General features: G+C 37.7%; 5 protein-coding genes across 5 annotated transcripts; 1 reads left to right on the plus strand and 4 right to left on the minus strand.

The window, feature by feature from the left end:
- Nucleotides 1-122: 122 nt before the first annotated feature.
- On the minus strand, nt 123-5,479 carry LOC114520610 (amyloid protein-binding protein 2-like). Its single transcript, XM_028540918.1, has 17 exons — nt 5,287-5,479; nt 5,101-5,189; nt 4,150-4,304; nt 3,879-3,999; nt 3,592-3,763; nt 3,367-3,423; nt 3,153-3,185; nt 2,986-3,053; nt 2,810-2,915; nt 2,569-2,693; nt 2,174-2,259; nt 1,999-2,095; nt 1,800-1,884; nt 1,455-1,514; nt 1,268-1,373; nt 918-995; nt 123-390 (listed from the first exon to the last, which is right to left on the minus strand). Exons 1-17 carry the CDS (start codon nt 5,404-5,406, stop codon nt 236-238), a joined length of 1,713 nt encoding a protein of 570 aa, XP_028396719.1. The 5' UTR covers nt 5,407-5,479; the 3' UTR covers nt 123-235.
- Nucleotides 5,480-5,847: 368 nt separating this feature from the next.
- Nucleotides 5,848-7,294, plus strand: LOC114520360 (meiotic nuclear division protein 1 homolog). Its single transcript, XM_028540608.1, has 6 exons — nt 5,848-5,936; nt 6,112-6,177; nt 6,343-6,400; nt 6,534-6,649; nt 6,739-6,846; nt 6,941-7,294. The coding sequence occupies exons 1-6, from the start codon at nt 5,934-5,936 to the stop codon at nt 7,205-7,207; spliced, it is 618 nt and encodes a 205-aa protein (XP_028396409.1). The 5' UTR covers nt 5,848-5,933; the 3' UTR covers nt 7,208-7,294.
- Nucleotides 7,295-7,389: 95 nt separating this feature from the next.
- On the minus strand, nt 7,390-9,157 carry LOC114520359 (GTP-binding nuclear protein Ran-like). Its single transcript, XM_028540607.1, has 4 exons — nt 8,934-9,157; nt 8,769-8,853; nt 8,067-8,380; nt 7,390-7,925 (listed from the first exon to the last, which is right to left on the minus strand). Exons 1-4 carry the CDS (start codon nt 8,970-8,972, stop codon nt 7,710-7,712), a joined length of 654 nt encoding a protein of 217 aa, XP_028396408.1. The 5' UTR covers nt 8,973-9,157; the 3' UTR covers nt 7,390-7,709.
- A 375-nt stretch (nt 9,158-9,532) lies between these two features.
- On the minus strand, nt 9,533-11,652 carry LOC114520358 (neuropeptide S receptor-like). The gene has a single exon (XM_028540606.1). The coding sequence runs from the start codon at nt 11,105-11,107 to the stop codon at nt 9,869-9,871; it is 1,239 nt and encodes a 412-aa protein (XP_028396407.1). The 5' UTR covers nt 11,108-11,652; the 3' UTR covers nt 9,533-9,868.
- A 223-nt stretch (nt 11,653-11,875) lies between these two features.
- LOC114520357 lies at nt 11,876-14,394 on the minus strand. Its single transcript, XM_028540605.1, has 3 exons — nt 14,250-14,394; nt 13,767-13,908; nt 11,876-13,477 (listed from the first exon to the last, which is right to left on the minus strand). The coding sequence occupies exons 1-3, from the start codon at nt 14,371-14,373 to the stop codon at nt 12,307-12,309; spliced, it is 1,437 nt and encodes a 478-aa protein (XP_028396406.1). The 5' UTR covers nt 14,374-14,394; the 3' UTR covers nt 11,876-12,306.
- Between the last annotated feature and the right edge of the window lie 717 nt (nt 14,395-15,111).

The following is a 15,111-nucleotide window of genomic DNA, read 5'->3' on the forward strand; positions in this document are numbered from 1 at the left end:
AGCTGCAAAGGTGTTATACCATTAGATGGAAATATATATTCTATATTCAGGATTATACATACATTAGTAACGTTAATGCATTCGCAGATTTTGTACAAATTACCGGGAAATACCAACACGTACCTAAATATATTTATTGACAATTACCCCATGTGTTGGTTATATTATTCCACCCACAAACACCCCCGTCCCAATGAAATTCCCTCGAGGATATTCCACCTCGTACGCATTCGTGTTAGTCTAGTTGAGTAAAAAAATCCTGGATTATTTTTTCTGTCGGTTTTTGATAATTTTTAGCGCTTATGTTTAGTTCTGCAACAGCCTGATTTTCTCGTAAACCATGCCATCTCTCCAAAATATGGCTGTAGTTCAGCATTTCTACGAAGTTTCCTGCAAGAAAAGTAATGGTTCTCGTACATACGAACATATAAAATCCTTTTTCACCGCAAACTCGCCGTCGTCAACTGATTTCACCCACGCATGTTTATGCTTTTGAAATTCCCGTTTCGAAGCAAACCAATTTGTGCGTTTCATTACTCATTTTGAGCAGTGCTTTGAGTGGTGGAAATGTACGCAGACGGGTATACGAAATTTCACATATTTACAATAACAACTATAAATCCTAAAGGCAACGCATACAGAGAAGAAATAACTCACTCCGGCATAGGAGATCCCAATAAATATTTTTGAAATAAAAAGTAAATTGTCCAGTTACGTTGTGAGTTCAGTGACAGTGATAACGTAACTGGACTATTTACTTTAGTATTTCAAAAATATTTATTGGGATTCCTATGACTCCGGTTACCATGTCTCGGACTTCGAGTTGACCACCTCTGGAGCCCACGCCTCACATGCAACTCCAAAATAAAATAGCTGAATACAGATTGATCTGTGAAGCAAATATGATCAATGCTTACCTGTACTTTTATACAAGTGAATTAATCCCCTGTAATCATACTCTAACCCACTGTATCCATCGCCAAAAAGTTTGCGACCTGCAGAAAAACACCGAAAGTCATGATATATATTTGGCGCCATTTGAAAAGTGCACTGTGTAAGAGTTAGGCTTTTGTCCTGCAGATCGGAGAGTGTTTCTACTTGCGTAGCTCTTGAGTAAACTAATGGCTTTAACACAAACAACGCTTCCCCTTATGCTTAAGGATATCTTTGCCGAGTGGGATCCAAAATAACTGGAAATCTGAAACGATAATTCGGGAAGGGGGAGGGGGGTTGATAGGATGGGATAAAGAAGACAAACTCAGCCTACCGATTGCAATAGAGCGAATATAAAGCTGTTCTGCTTGGTCGTACATATTCATGTCATATGTGTAGAGTGAAGCCAGATGCCCCAGTGATAACGCCACCTCGTAGTCCTGAAACACACGTCAGAATGATATCAAAAGTGTCCACGCACATGACCTACATATAAACCATGGAGTGACATAGTTATGTACCTCCTTGCCCAGTAATCTTTCCTTGATTTCAATCGCTCTTTTGTGCATCTCTTCAGCCTCCTACACACAGGAAAGTCGTATAGAATTAGTTTAATGACAGAGGTCTATAGACAGGATCATTTCTTATTGATCAAGTGATGACTCAACCAGTTCCAAACTTCTCTTCCTGGAGTTCCAGTAAGGATCATCTCGTACTGGATAGCTCCACCACTAAATTGTCCTCCTTAGTCCACCAAAGATCATCTACATCCAACACAACCACTGGACGACACCTATATGCCAATATTGTCTCCTCCACATAGCTCTATCATTTCCAAGCAAACAATAATCTCATAATCAACCTACATGGTATCGCTTCATGGACTGATACAGTCTGCCAAGGTTGCCAAAATGTTTTGCTATTTGAACATTATCTTCCCCAAACGCTTGCCTGTTTATTACACAAAGGAAATGGCATTTGAGACTAGTAAAACAAAGCAGTGTTTCTTGGATTGAAACATAATTATGTACCATCATAATTATCATAATTATCATAATTATTTACCTTGCCAAGAGGAGCGATGCTAAATGAAGGTTCTGAGCCTCGTCTAGTTTTTCTTCTTCTAAATCTCTGTCGATGGCAATCTCCTCTAGGACGAGAGCTGACGAGAAAGACAAGGTAAATTCAGAAGGTATATTTGACAGAGCGAAAGATCTGTCTTCTCTCTATGATACTGTACCTTTTACTCTTTTTGACGACGCAAGTAATAAGTGATCTTGAGGCATTATTCTTGAAATAATATCTATTGCCATTTGAGCATGCCATCTGTAGAAAAATAGCGGCAACTTGGATGAAATAACGATCTATCTATGAAACATCTAGCCATCGACATTGCATTGTATGGTAGTGTGGTATATGGTTAGCAAAGCATTGTAAGGTATGCCAAACTCATGCACAGGGTACTTCTGCGGTTGAATTATCAAATGGTATGGTATTCACATGATATGCTAGTATGGTGGTATGCATGGTAAGCGTTGTATGGTATGCCAAACTCATACAGAGGGTGAAAGTGGTATCAAATGGTACATGTTTGGTATTGCAAGATATTTGTGGTACGTGCGTTCAGATTCCCACCTGGCGTTTTCAAACTCTCCACTGCTGTATTCTTGAACGTACGAGGCATAACCTAAGTCTTCATGCACCATCGCTACGCACAGATTATTCTCTCCAAACACACTTTCTCGAATGTCTAGAACCGTCTGTAATGACAGAAAGTAGTCACTGGTTACTGTACCATCACAGAAAGTACTGCGGTTCTTCACTATGCGCTTCTGGTAAACTGACGAATGTTCACATGAAAAGAGTCCCAACAAACCTGATAAATTTTCACGGCGGAATTCACCGAATCGACATTTAAAAGATAAAAACCATAGTCGACTAAGCAATCGGCGTATGTCGGATGTTGTTCGCCAAAATGTTGTCTAGAAATATGAGCGAAAATGAATGGACAACGTCAATGTAATAACACCGATAATTTTCAAATTAACAAACCTTGCAAGCTCAACAGCATGTGTGACCAAATATTCAGCCTTTCTGTATTTCCGTTTAACAACGCATGCCTAAAGGACAAGGGTATTCTGACTTTTCAAAGTGCTCACCATAACATTTGGTGAAAAATAAAACGCTCGTAAATTTGGGCGGTCATCTTTGTGGCATACCTTCGAAGCGATTCGTAAAATATCGACGATCACCTGTAAAGTTTTTAATTAAACATGTGAGACTGACTTGAAATAGATTCAAGCCAGGGGGACGTCGTTTTCCATATTGAAAACTGATCGTTACCGTATATATTTTGGTTATAACTTTCTGTGATGTTCAAAGCAAGACTAACTGAACTAAACAAGACCACAAATCGTATTCTTTATGACTTACTTTCACAGGAAGGTGAGAATTAACTTGAGTTAGCAATTTTAAACAGTCTTGATATGCCTGTAAAATGTAGCGAGATGTTCGCAAATTAAGACGCTTTTTCCCAACAATTGAAGAGTCGTTATACCGTTTTTCTGTTAATCTTCCATAACACGTAATTTCCAGGAAATGTGGGAAAGCGTACATTGAAGAACAGACTTATAACTTTTAACTGAAAAACCTCAATACCTCTCTGTAATGATTCATTGCAAAAAGCAACTGACATTTTCCTAAAGAAATTGGAATCCAACTAACAGGGAAAGAAGACAAACTCTCCAGCTGACTTGCTAGTTCAACCGCTTGTTCATACGAGTCTTTTGCAGAAGAAAATTGACAATTTGCTGTCCTAATTTGAAGCAATCTAAAAGGATTAAAAACAACAAAAGTTATGCTGTTCTCAAGAGGTTAAAGTAATATGGTGCCAAGTTTAGCTTTCTATATCCGTTTAAGATATCTTTGCTTCACATTAGGTATACCTTGTATGGCAGAATAAAATAATCTTGAATGGTTTTGGATCTAACTCTTTGCAAAGTTGCAAAACACAATAGAAAATTTTGTCCGCTTCGTAAAACCAACCCATCTCAAAAAACAGATTACCTAAAAATATTGCAAGGAAGACAGTGTCAACTATTGTGGCAACATACTCTTTCAAACACCCACGAATTGTACTTCTAGTCAGTCCAATAAACTAAATAATGAATGATTAAAAGTTCCTCTGAATTTATGAGTTATACAAGTTTGCAGTACCTAGCGATATACCAAGTGGGACAAGCTTTTGACATCTGTCGCAATCCTTCAATCTGACGTATTGTAAGACCTGACAACTATATTCTTCACACAAAATAACACCAACATTTATGCCACTGTCACACAGACTTTGTAAAGGTTTATAAAGTAATAATCTGAAAGAATAAATAAATAGTGATTGGAGGGGGAGCTAGGTTATGCTATATGTCCACATCAAAGAGAAATTTAACATACCTTAAACTCACTTAAGGTGTCATTCACCTTTACCTCAACGTGTGAAATATTTATCTGACTTATTTTATAAAAAAGGTTTTCTTCGATATCAGGTTATTTTTGGTCAATGAATTATTTTGTGTTTCTCGTTTTATATCATCTATTTTGTTTATATTCACTGGCTTTTGAATAAAGACATATAGTAGCATGTTGTTAATTATGAAACTTGATTATTGATCAACTTCATTATGAAACAGATTTATGCTGCTACTTAGATGACATTGGTAGTGTAGGATTTTGTATCAAGAAGACAAGAGTTGTATTTCAAAAGGGAAAGCTGTAATCTACTAGCTGTTATTAATTTATGATTTTTCTAATATGTTTCCAAAGGTCTGTTGACATGATTCAATTTTGTTGGATCCAACTCACTTCTGACATATGGGATTTAGTCTGTTATGATAAAGCAGTATTGCACTAGCTTGTGTTGATTTGCTGCCTAAATACATTGCAAATCAACAGACTATAAAACATCCTTCAGAAGGGAATTGGATAGAACAAAATTGGACAGTGTGAACACACTTTTTGCTAGAGAGATTAGACACAGAAGAAAACTAAAGTGAGTGAAACTGAGTGCATTGTTGGCTAATAAGTTGTCTATTTCGTCATCTATGCATCAGATATTAACCACAGTTAAAATGGGTGCGGGGCCACTACACTAAAATTAAAGGATGACTTTACCTTCTTTCACTAGCCCTAAGTAATTTAGTAACATTTTCAAAACACGTTAGTTCTGTTTCTAATGCTTTTAAATGACCACAGTTATACATCTACAGTGGAGCAAAAATAAACCAATCAGCTGTTAATACTTCAAAACAAATTTATAAAAGTATTACGCAGCAAATAAATAAGAGTCTTTTAGTTTACCTGTCTATAAACGTCGCATTGTATACCTCCAGGTAACGATCGAATAGAAGGCAATAACTTTAAATGATTTTGTACAATCGTGTTAAGAGAAAGATCAAATAAACTGTGTGGTAAGGCCATTATTGGTCTGTAAAAATCCACCAGAATTGAAGAAATTTTACCCTAAGAAAGTAGAAATAAAATATTGTGTGTAAATTTATGCGGAACAATTCCCTTTGTTTATATTACGTCACAATTATATTAGCATATTATTAGCATGCTAATAACTTCCGTCAGGAAATTTTTCCACTGCTTCATATTCCTTAAATATAAATATACGTAAAGATTTCCCCTAAAATTCCACTTTATTTTGGTATCTTTAATTAATCTTTGGACAGATTTCATACTAGTTCTTGCCATAAAACGTTACTACTTTGTTTAGGGTACTGAGGCTCGTAGTATTTTTCCAAAACATCGGCCGATATGACCGCCGAATGCATAAAAATGTCCCAACTTTGGGAATTTTCCTTGAAATTCATTAAACTTGAATTCCAAATGAGACCTCGCAACGAAATGCCAGCGGAACATTGTAAAAATATGCGCGCGAAATGCAAATTTCAATGGCGGCAAAATTTTGAAAAAGAAGCCTGAGAAATTCTAATGGTAAAATGGTAAGACAGTTTTTTAGGACTTAGTTTTAACAGTTATAAAGATTAAAGAAGTACTTCTTTTCTCAGCTGATGAAAGATTGATCCTACGATGTGTAGCAATGAACTAAGTACAATTTAAACGGAAAATTTGATAAACCTATTAGGATTTTATAAAGTTGTATATTTTTCATTTTAGTCGAAAAAGCGTGGATTAAGTCTTGACGAGAAAAGGAAACGTATTATGGATATTTTCTTTGATACGGTAAAAAATTCGATTAAGATTAAGCTCTCTCCCCCTGAATAAACTCTACACATAGAAGGTGGAGCCCCCCCCCCCCTAGGCCCAAGACTTGCCCACCTGTCTGCTTATGACAGTATCAATGTAACCAATCTATGGTACAGTAGGGTCGTGTTTATCTTTTTTTAGAAAGATTTTTTTCAACTAAAAGAAATTGAGAAGATTGCCTCCAAAGAAAAAGGCATAAGTATGTAGTTGATTTCAAGTAGTTGTATTAATGTTTTGAATTTGAAATATTTATTATACCGTACCATGAATCTACAAACTGCTGTGTGAGATTAGATGACTGCTGTTACAAAGTTGACGATTAAACATTTTAGATGCTATGGTTGTGAAAGAAATTGTCCAAGGTCTAGTCGACGACAACATGGTTGACACAGAAAGGATTGGGACATCCAATTACTTTTGGGCTTTTCCAAGCAAGGCTATGAATACGGTTAGTCTTTGAAAGAACACACTGTGCCCATCAGATGGAAAAATTTCTACTTCTGCACTTTGAATACCATATGGACTTTTTTCTTTTAGAACAAAGCTAAACTGCAAGACTTAAAGAACAACATGGAAACCTATGAAAAAAGAAAGGGACAACTTGAAAATGACATCATGGAGGCAAAATCAACAAGAAAGGACACTGTAAGCTGTTGCTTTGATCAAAGTGGCTTGTTTCACAAGCCCAGGAGTATTTCAGTTCACATCAGAATAGCCAAACAATCGTATTCATTTCCAGGAAGAAAGGACCAAGCTCCTCAAGGATTTGGCAGAGAAAGAAAGTCTGTCCCAAAAGCTTAAAACAGAACTTGATGGATACAAAGAATGTGACCCAGAAGTCTTGGAGAAAATGGTTGAGGAAACAAAAATTGCACATGAAGCTGCTAATCGTTGGACAGATAATATATTCTCAATAAAATCTTGGTGTACAAAGAACTTTGGAGTGGAGGAAAAGGCAATTGATAAATATTTTGGAATTCCTGAAGACTTTGATTATCTGGAATGATCAACTCCACATTTGAAAACTTAAGGTGTAAGAATTTTACATGTTATGCACATAAGAATGATTTTGAAAAGATGTTACTTCTTGTACTTAAGTAATGTAATTTGAAACTTTTACACAGTTAAAGCAAGCACTAAATGGTTGTAACTTGTAAGTTGAAACAGTTAGCTGTCATTTCACTAATATTAACAATACACTTCCTTTATTTCTTTAACTAGCAAATTAAAAAAAAAAAAAACATTGCTCAAAATTTACTAGTTTGAAAATAAATAAAGGCAAACAGAAAAAGCACAAAGTAGCTTAGAGTTACAGGGGTGAAACTAACGTTTTGGGAACTGTAAAACTCTCTATATTCAAAATTTATTACATTTTAAAGATGCCCATTTACTTTAGCAAAATGGTGCAAATATTGAATGTTGATTTTTTGTATAACGTTATATTGTATTCAATATATCGCTTCATAGAAATGACTCCCCTTGAAAACGAATGTTCAATATCTAAATGTTTACAAGTCATCCTCATCATCAGGAAGCGCTGTTTTCTGGGCTTCCAACAGGTCGGCTTCAACTTGCTTCTTTTGCGCAGCATCCATGACGATTTCCGGCGGTAGCAGGGCAGGCATTTCTGTAAACTCTAGGTTTGGGTCTCCTGTGAGTTTTCTAGCCAGCCATAAAAACGGTTTCTCAAAGTTGTAGTTACTTTTTGCACTGATGTCATAGTACTGTAAAAGAGAAAAGGTTAGCATTTTAAACAATATTAAATTTAATATTAATTTTTTAATTAATTTTTTTAGCATTTTAACATACAAGGGCATTATTACATTTCAAATAATGTCTACTTGTAAAAACTTAGTTCAACGTACCTGGAGATTCTTTTTTCTATGGAAAGTGATAGCTTTTGCCTTGACTTTTCTGTCTTTGACATCTGTTTTGTTTCCACAGAGTACGATTGGAATGCATTGACAAACTCTTTCCAAATCTCTGTGCCAACTGGGGACGTTCTTATATGTGACTCGTGATGTGACATCGAACATGATTATACCACACTGTCCTTGGATGTAATAACCATCACGCAACCCTCCGAACTTCTCCTGTCCAGCTGTGTCCCAGACATTGAATCGGATCAACCCTCGGTTGGTGTTGAAGTCTAGGGGATGAACTTCAACACCAAGTGTGGCTATAACAAGAGAAACAAGGTATTATGAGTATGAGGTACCTATCTGCAGAACTGTTTACATAGCTGTGTTGTATTTTCCCTAAAGGACTGCAAAATCAGGCACAAGTGAGCCAATTGTACAACTTTTCGGCAAGACTTTAAACCTACTGGGTAAGCAGGTACATGCCATTATACCAAAGATACCAACCAAGCTGCCCAAAGCATAATTATAAAATATGATTTTCAAGCCAAATGTATTCAAATCTAAACATTTCTTTTGTCTGTTTACTCTGAAATCGCACTTTTGTACACGTATAAGCAATCAACACACAAAATCCTCGTGGTACCGAAGATTTCCTTGAATTTAAATAATAAAGCTTATAGTTATGAATTTTATAATCACACCTACCAACATATTTCTTTTCGAATTCGCCGGTCATATGTCGTTTGACGAACGTAGTCTTCCCAGTACCGCCATCACCGACGAGAACCAACTATTTGTAAAAATGAGGAAGCGTTGAAAAAACAAAGTGGGAAAGAGTCACAAAGAATGATTCTCAAAGACAAAGCTTACCTTGAACGTAGCCACCGGCACTGGCTTCTGAGGTTGCATTGTAGGTGATTTCGAAATTAAAAACTTTGCTTAAACTTCAAATGAGTTTCGTGTCGATACAATAAGGCTTTCTTGGTAAAATGATATGAAGAAATTCTTAAGGATTGGCAAGGATTCAAACTGAAAAAAGTCCACTCGCTGTCAACTGCTTCGAACTGGTTCAAACCAGGCAATGAAAAATTGAAATTTGAAAATTCAAAATTGCGAAATGCCTCCTTTTTCAGTGCTCAATTTTCTTAGGATTCGCGCCAAAATTTTCCTTAGATTTCCTTGACCGGGCCTTTTTGCCGTAGATTTCGACAATACCGGGTGCCCGTGCACGTTGAGGAGTTAAAGTTAAATATACCCGGGTATCGCGTTGCTCCCTTGTATTAAATGCATTTATTTCTGAATACGTTAAATATAGCATAGTAGAAAAGGAATTGTAAAATGTGCGGAAAGATGCGTCGAAATGTTGTAATGTACAATTGTAATGTACTGGGAATTGTACGCATGCCCACGGTTAAATGCTTGCGTGAACATTTCGTGGGCGTCGTGGTTTTTGCGTGGCACTTGCGGTAAGTAAACGAGACCGGTAATAATTCCATGTTCACTAAATCCTAAATACCCGAATTTATTGAGACTAGGTTAGTATTGGGGTTAGATTTAGGATTAGGGTTAATCCTAATGAACTGCAAATCTTAACTTTTAATTCTTTATCTAATAATTCTTCTGAAAACGACTAGAGTTATTGCTCAGAAAGATTCTAAAACATTCATTCAGAAAGATTTCTAACCGAAGCACAGCACGAGTTTGACTTTCACTTATCATAGAATAAAGCTTTTTACTAGATCATTTTTAATGCCAGAGAAGGCGCGACACATGCGCACTACAGTTTAGTTTGTTGATGAAGATGACTATATCTCTGAACTTCTTGACAGTCCCAGGCTTCTGTAGCGCCTCGTATTACAAACGAGTTTGACCAGTTTATCTTTACTAAACAACGATGCGCGCGCCGATGGAGGCTGGCCCGCGTTCTTCGTCAGAAGCGGTTCCTTGTCAGAGCACGTGTTTGACTCCGAATTAATTTTACTCACGCTCAACTCGCCCAGCTTATCCTCAGTTAACGGTTTGTTCCCCCCGGTTCTCAGGTTGCGTCCATGCTGCGGGCTAAATTTCTGCTTCAGGCAGCACAACAGATGATTTCTAAACACAGAGTCGAAAAAGCAATACACCAATGGGTTACACGCAAGGTTAGCCAAAGCAACGTAGGTTAGTAGGTTGTAGAGCAATTCCCCCCTCGGGTCTTCATACCCTCGTAAAATTTGCACCGTATACGAAGTCACGACGGGCGTCCAACAGAACAGGAACAAACACGTGACGATGAAATTCATCACCAATGCTCGTCGCTTAGCGACGGGTACCTCCTCACGGAATGTCCCACAAGGAGATTTCTTGGTTCCAGGAGCCTGAGACATCTTCAGGTTTTTACGACTGGCGTCGATTTGGAGGATTCTTTTTACCATGATAGAATACACTCCGACAAGCAGGCACATCGGAACGAGGCTGACTAGTGCAATTTGAACAACGGAGTAAAGCTTGTTGAATTTACCAGAGCTGCGAGAGTTAAGGTCATTACAACGAATCAACAACCGTCGCATTTGACCTGAATTGCCAGCAAGATCGAGAAATATTGGGCTCGTTACCAGGAACGGAATCGACCAGGATAACGCGATCATGTACTTGGCTTTGCGGAGTGTTATCTTCGACGTCGGTCTGAAAATTGACAGATATCTATCCAGTGCTATTATGGTCAGTGTCAGGTTGACGACCCCCAGCGTGGCTGTATGAAAATATTGCAGAATTCGACACAAGCTCGTGTTAAGCAACCTAAAACTGCCCGTAAACTGTTTGTGAATGTGAACTGGCAGAACGAGTGTTGCCAGGAACATTTCAGCGAATGCTAAATTAACGATAAAATTGTTCATCGCCTGCGCGCGAGTCGACGTGAGCCCACAGTAGCACACAAGCCCGTTACCGGCCAATGAGAGAGCTAGGATTACGGTCAGCGTTATACCTTCTGGGATATCGACGTCGTGTGCCGGGTCTTCAATGGGATTGTTCTCGATCATCATAAGTTTGGTAATGTTTGTCATTTTTAAAGTCGGTCCTCAGTACGTTGTGTGCCAGCAAAGGCTGCGTTTAGCAGTATTCTCCACCAGGAATAAGATAAAGGACCAATTCACACAGTTGAATCGGTGCTCTCTGCTTTGTAGTATTAGTCAGCTTATTTGAAAGTATTTTCCCTCTTGTTTAGACTCGTACCGTATCGATAATGTAAATATATTGCCGTTTCTCTTCTTTCAGCCTTGATATCGTTATCAAAATACGGATTCTTTATACGCCATTACCTTTCTGTTTACATTCTGTGGATCTTTGTAGCTTGAACGTCTAAACGTCTTTCTATTAGGCTAATACTCCCTTAATATCAACCTTTCGTCTTAATATAACTTCTTTAATTCAACGTTTGCTTCAGAGGCGAAGAAGTTGTCACGTTTTATATAAATTTCCAATTCAATAGCTGTCGTATTCATCACCGCTTGGTAATTTGAATTCGCGTGTGTGTTAAAAAATATCCGGTAGGCTTGAAATGAAAAATTGTACCCGTGTTTATTGAATCTTTACGTTGTGCTATTTTCGAAGAACAATAGTCAACATGCGTGTGATCTTTTTCCTTGTATGAAGCAACGCTGAACGACGGGTACCAGTCGTGCACGTTGGATTAGAGAAAATGCACCTTAGTCTTTTTCTTACCTACGCTTACTTTTATAAAAATATCGCGAAAATTTATTGTTACAAAGCCCTAAAATATTGACAATAATATATGTCGTTAAAATACAAGAATCTTAAAATGTATCTCCAGGTTGAAAATAATTCAAGTCCTGGTGGTTCCACAAAGAATCGTTCCTAATATTATACGAAATACTTGAAACGTAATTCAATTTTACAGTACTCGAATGAAAAACTAACGTGCTCTCTGTTTGACAGGTTATATAATTAAACGACTGAATAAATTACTTTAAAGTTCTGCTTTATGTGAATATTCCTGTATCCACAAGTTATGAATGGTGCGAGGTGCCTTTAAATTATACCCTCTTCCCCGTTCCTGCAGGATGTGATCACTGCATGGTTAACCCCCCTCCCCCCTGCTCTAAGAGTGTCGCCCATTCTATTGGCTGTAACCCTAAATTCAGGACGAAAATCTTCGATCTTTAAGAACGACATGCATGCGAATCTCATAGTATTAAATTGTTCCAACGTTATCTCTCTAATTAATTGCCGGCAGAGTATAAAGTTATAGTATGTCACAACGACTGGAATTTGAAGCTGATTCTCCACTACAAACATTAAAGCATCCTGCTTCACCAAACCCCAGTTTCTCCAAACTTGTTTCCAAATTCAAACATATAGCATACGGCCCGTTTGAGGTCGAGCCCTCAGGTAAGGAAAGCTGATCAACTTCGAAAACACCATATGCAAATACCTTCTTCTCTTTCTTCTTGTCGAAAAAGCAAACGAGCGCACCTGAATCACCATCGTGCAAAAATGGGCCGGAATCCCCCTTTACAACTGTAGTATCGTGAAACAATTCACCTTCCTTGTCTTCGTAAGAAAATTCAGTAGCAACGATTCGGCCTTCATGACATGTCGAAGACAAACTTATTTTAACAACCTTCACTGGATCTGCGACATTAGGTGTCTCGTTAACTCTCTCATACAATTCATTCCATATGTTGACCCAGTCTGGGGGAGGTACATCCACTACCTTGCAATTGATTTTGATTCCATTAGATATTTTAACGGACAGAATGTCGCATTCATCATCAAAATGATTATTATGAAAATCACCAAGCTCGCGCTTGCTCTCGTCATTATCATTACCAAACGAAATAGACACATTGTCGTTCTCTTCGCTGCCATTTTCAAAATAATATTTATGCTTTTTGGCGTTTTCTTTGTAAAACGAAAGTGAGCCACGAATCTCCCGGATGCATTCTTCTTGTTTAAATGCAGCCTGTGCGCGCCTCGCATCTGTTATACAGCCTACATGGGAGCAGATAAGGGCATAGTGGTGTTTGTCTTTGCAACAAAACATCGTTAACGTTCCACTTCCCATTACACGGAGTCCACCTTTCTCCGCCCGCATTGGATTCCACTCTCTATCACCATAAACCAACACGCGACCACCTGGTACAGCTTCGACTGATGCATCAGGTGCTGATGGCTTAGACCCAACTGACGAATCATTTTCACATCGATTAGCCACGCGTTTGAAATTCGGCTTTCTTTCCGGTTCTTCAAGAAGCTCAAAATGTTCCTCAGGATCATCACAGCTGAACGCTTCCTGAAGTTGACGAAAAACTTCGCTATGCTTCACTTCTCTTTTCACGGTGAGGAAAAGATGAGGACGGTTGATTATCTTGTTTGCAGCAGTCAGACCATAGGCTCCACACAACCATGAAAAACTGCATTAAAAGGAACAATTAGCTAGAATTAGAATATTAATGGTACATTCAGAAATAAAAGACGCCAAAAACCTGGAAGTTCATTGCTTATTTAGCTAATTTTTTCGCTCCACAAGAGCACAAAACCTCAAAACGTTTTTGTCCGTATATTACGGCAATACGCATTAATTTGTTATGAGGACTCAGTGAAAACGCTACTGGCTACTATGTTAATGATGGACAGCAAATAGAGGGACTATCATTGCGAGGGGCCATTTAAAGTTAGTAAACCAGTTGAAACATTTAATACCTCTTTAATTTGTGATAAATATCTTTTTTCAACTTGCGTCTTGAGTCCAGAAACTTGTCTTTAAACCAAGTGTATTTGTTCTCTTCATATTTCGGCTTACCGTCCGTTGTTGCTTGTATTCTTAGGAGCACTGGCTCGACCCCTTCATTGGCAAAAAAATATTATGTTAGTAATATGGTTTAAACACGGAGGGGAAAGCTGATAGATAAGCTGGCCTTTGTATATTTTATACGGTTCGCAATGTCAATGTTAGTTTCTGTGATCGCAGAATTCGATCGATATGAAGCAACTCCAGTGAGCTCAGTACTCCTGGAACGCTAAATTCGCCGTCATCTTTCGTTTTGAACTTGCATGTGCAATATTTACTATTCAGTACTATTAACAAGGCTATTACTAGGCTATGTCCAATTCCCTAGGACAGTGTAAACCTCTGCTGTTTAAATTTGAATTACCACAGCAGAGATAAGCAATAACTATCTTTACCTGCATCATTGCCTGTAATTGACTTCCTGCACTCAGGACACGTTGTTGTCCCATGTTTGATTAACCTCCTTAAGCAGCTAGGATGAAAAATATGTCCACAGGACGTGATCTTTGCGCTTGACATAAATTTTGTACAGATGGAGCAACGTCCTTTTTTATCTTTATGCATTTTAAGTTGCTCTTCAGTAGCATCCGCAAGCCCAATCAGTTTTTTCCTATCTGTGTGTCGTCGCAGCCAGAAATGCCCGATTTTCAATAAGGTTTCCAAAATGAATAACGCAATCCCAATACCTGAAGTTTAAACAAAAAGTGAAACTGTCGAAAACGTCCGAATCGCTGCATGCATTTGAATAATTCTATAATATTATTGAAAGTTTATCGATGAACAACTTTAATCTTCGGCTTCTCGCATCCAATTAATTTAGGTATATAGGCTACATAGGGACCGAAGTTTGAAAAGAGACCTAAATTATATATTCCTTTATAATGGTTTTTATTGTAGTAGGTATTGTAATATATAGACGAGTTATGGTAGGATAGATGCCGGGGTGCGGAATAATATTGACACTCAAAAAGAATGGCAAAACAACAAGCCAACACCATATATCACTCACCTTCAACATATATGCTGGGTTTCATGTCTATTATTGATTGCCAACAAACGATAGCATAACAAAGAAATACTGCACACATAAGGTAAAAAATGTCTGCAATAAAATGAAGCTGGTAAATCTTTTCCTCTACTTGTTCAATACCATTCCTCAGAAAAAAGTCAAACACATAAAGTGTATAGACAGTTAGCATTTTTATGGTTTCCATGATTGCGGTGACTATTCTGAAAAAGTTATGAAACAATTCCATA

This window comes from Dendronephthya gigantea, unplaced genomic scaffold (genome assembly GCF_004324835.1).
Source record: "Dendronephthya gigantea isolate DGI-Jeju-01 unplaced genomic scaffold, DenGig_1.0 000016F, whole genome shotgun sequence".
NCBI classification, from domain to species: Eukaryota; Metazoa; Cnidaria; class Anthozoa; order Malacalcyonacea; family Nephtheidae; genus Dendronephthya; species Dendronephthya gigantea.

Coding starts and splice junctions, on each gene's coding strand:
- LOC114520357 (XM_028540605.1), bottom strand. CDS start 14,373: ATGTCAAGCGCAAAGATCACGTCCTGTGGACATATTTTTCATCCTAGC. Junction 13,909..14,249: donor AATTACAGGCAATGATGCAG/GTAAAGATAGTT, acceptor TTGCCAATGAAG/GGGTCGAGCCAGTGCTCCTA. Junction 13,478..13,766: donor ATTTATCACAAATTAAAGAG/GTATTAAATGTT, acceptor CTTTTAATGCAG/TTTTTCATGGTTGTGTGGAG.
- LOC114520610 (XM_028540918.1), bottom strand. CDS start 5,406: ATGGCCTTACCACACAGTTTATTTGATCTTTCTCTTAACACGATTGTA. Junction 3,424..3,591: donor CAATGAATCATTACAGAGAG/GTATTGAGGTTT, acceptor TACATTTTACAG/GCATATCAAGACTGTTTAAA. Junction 2,260..2,568: donor GGAGAGTTTGAAAACGCCAG/GTGGGAATCTGA, acceptor ATTTTTCTACAG/ATGGCATGCTCAAATGGCAA.
- LOC114520360 (XM_028540608.1), top strand. Junction 6,178..6,342: donor TGGATATTTTCTTTGATACG/GTAAAAAATTCG, acceptor ATCTTTTTTTAG/AAAGATTTTTTTCAACTAAA. Junction 6,401..6,533: donor CTCCAAAGAAAAAGGCATAA/GTATGTAGTTGA, acceptor TAAACATTTTAG/ATGCTATGGTTGTGAAAGAA.
- LOC114520358 (XM_028540606.1), bottom strand. CDS start 11,107: ATGACAAACATTACCAAACTTATGATGATCGAGAACAATCCCATTGAA.
- LOC114520359 (XM_028540607.1), bottom strand. CDS start 8,972: ATGCAACCTCAGAAGCCAGTGCCGGTGGCTACGTTCAAG. Junction 8,854..8,933: donor TGCCGGTGGCTACGTTCAAG/GTAAGCTTTGTC, acceptor TTTTACAAATAG/TTGGTTCTCGTCGGTGATGG. Junction 8,381..8,768: donor ATTCGAAAAGAAATATGTTG/GTAGGTGTGATT, acceptor CTCTTGTTATAG/CCACACTTGGTGTTGAAGTT.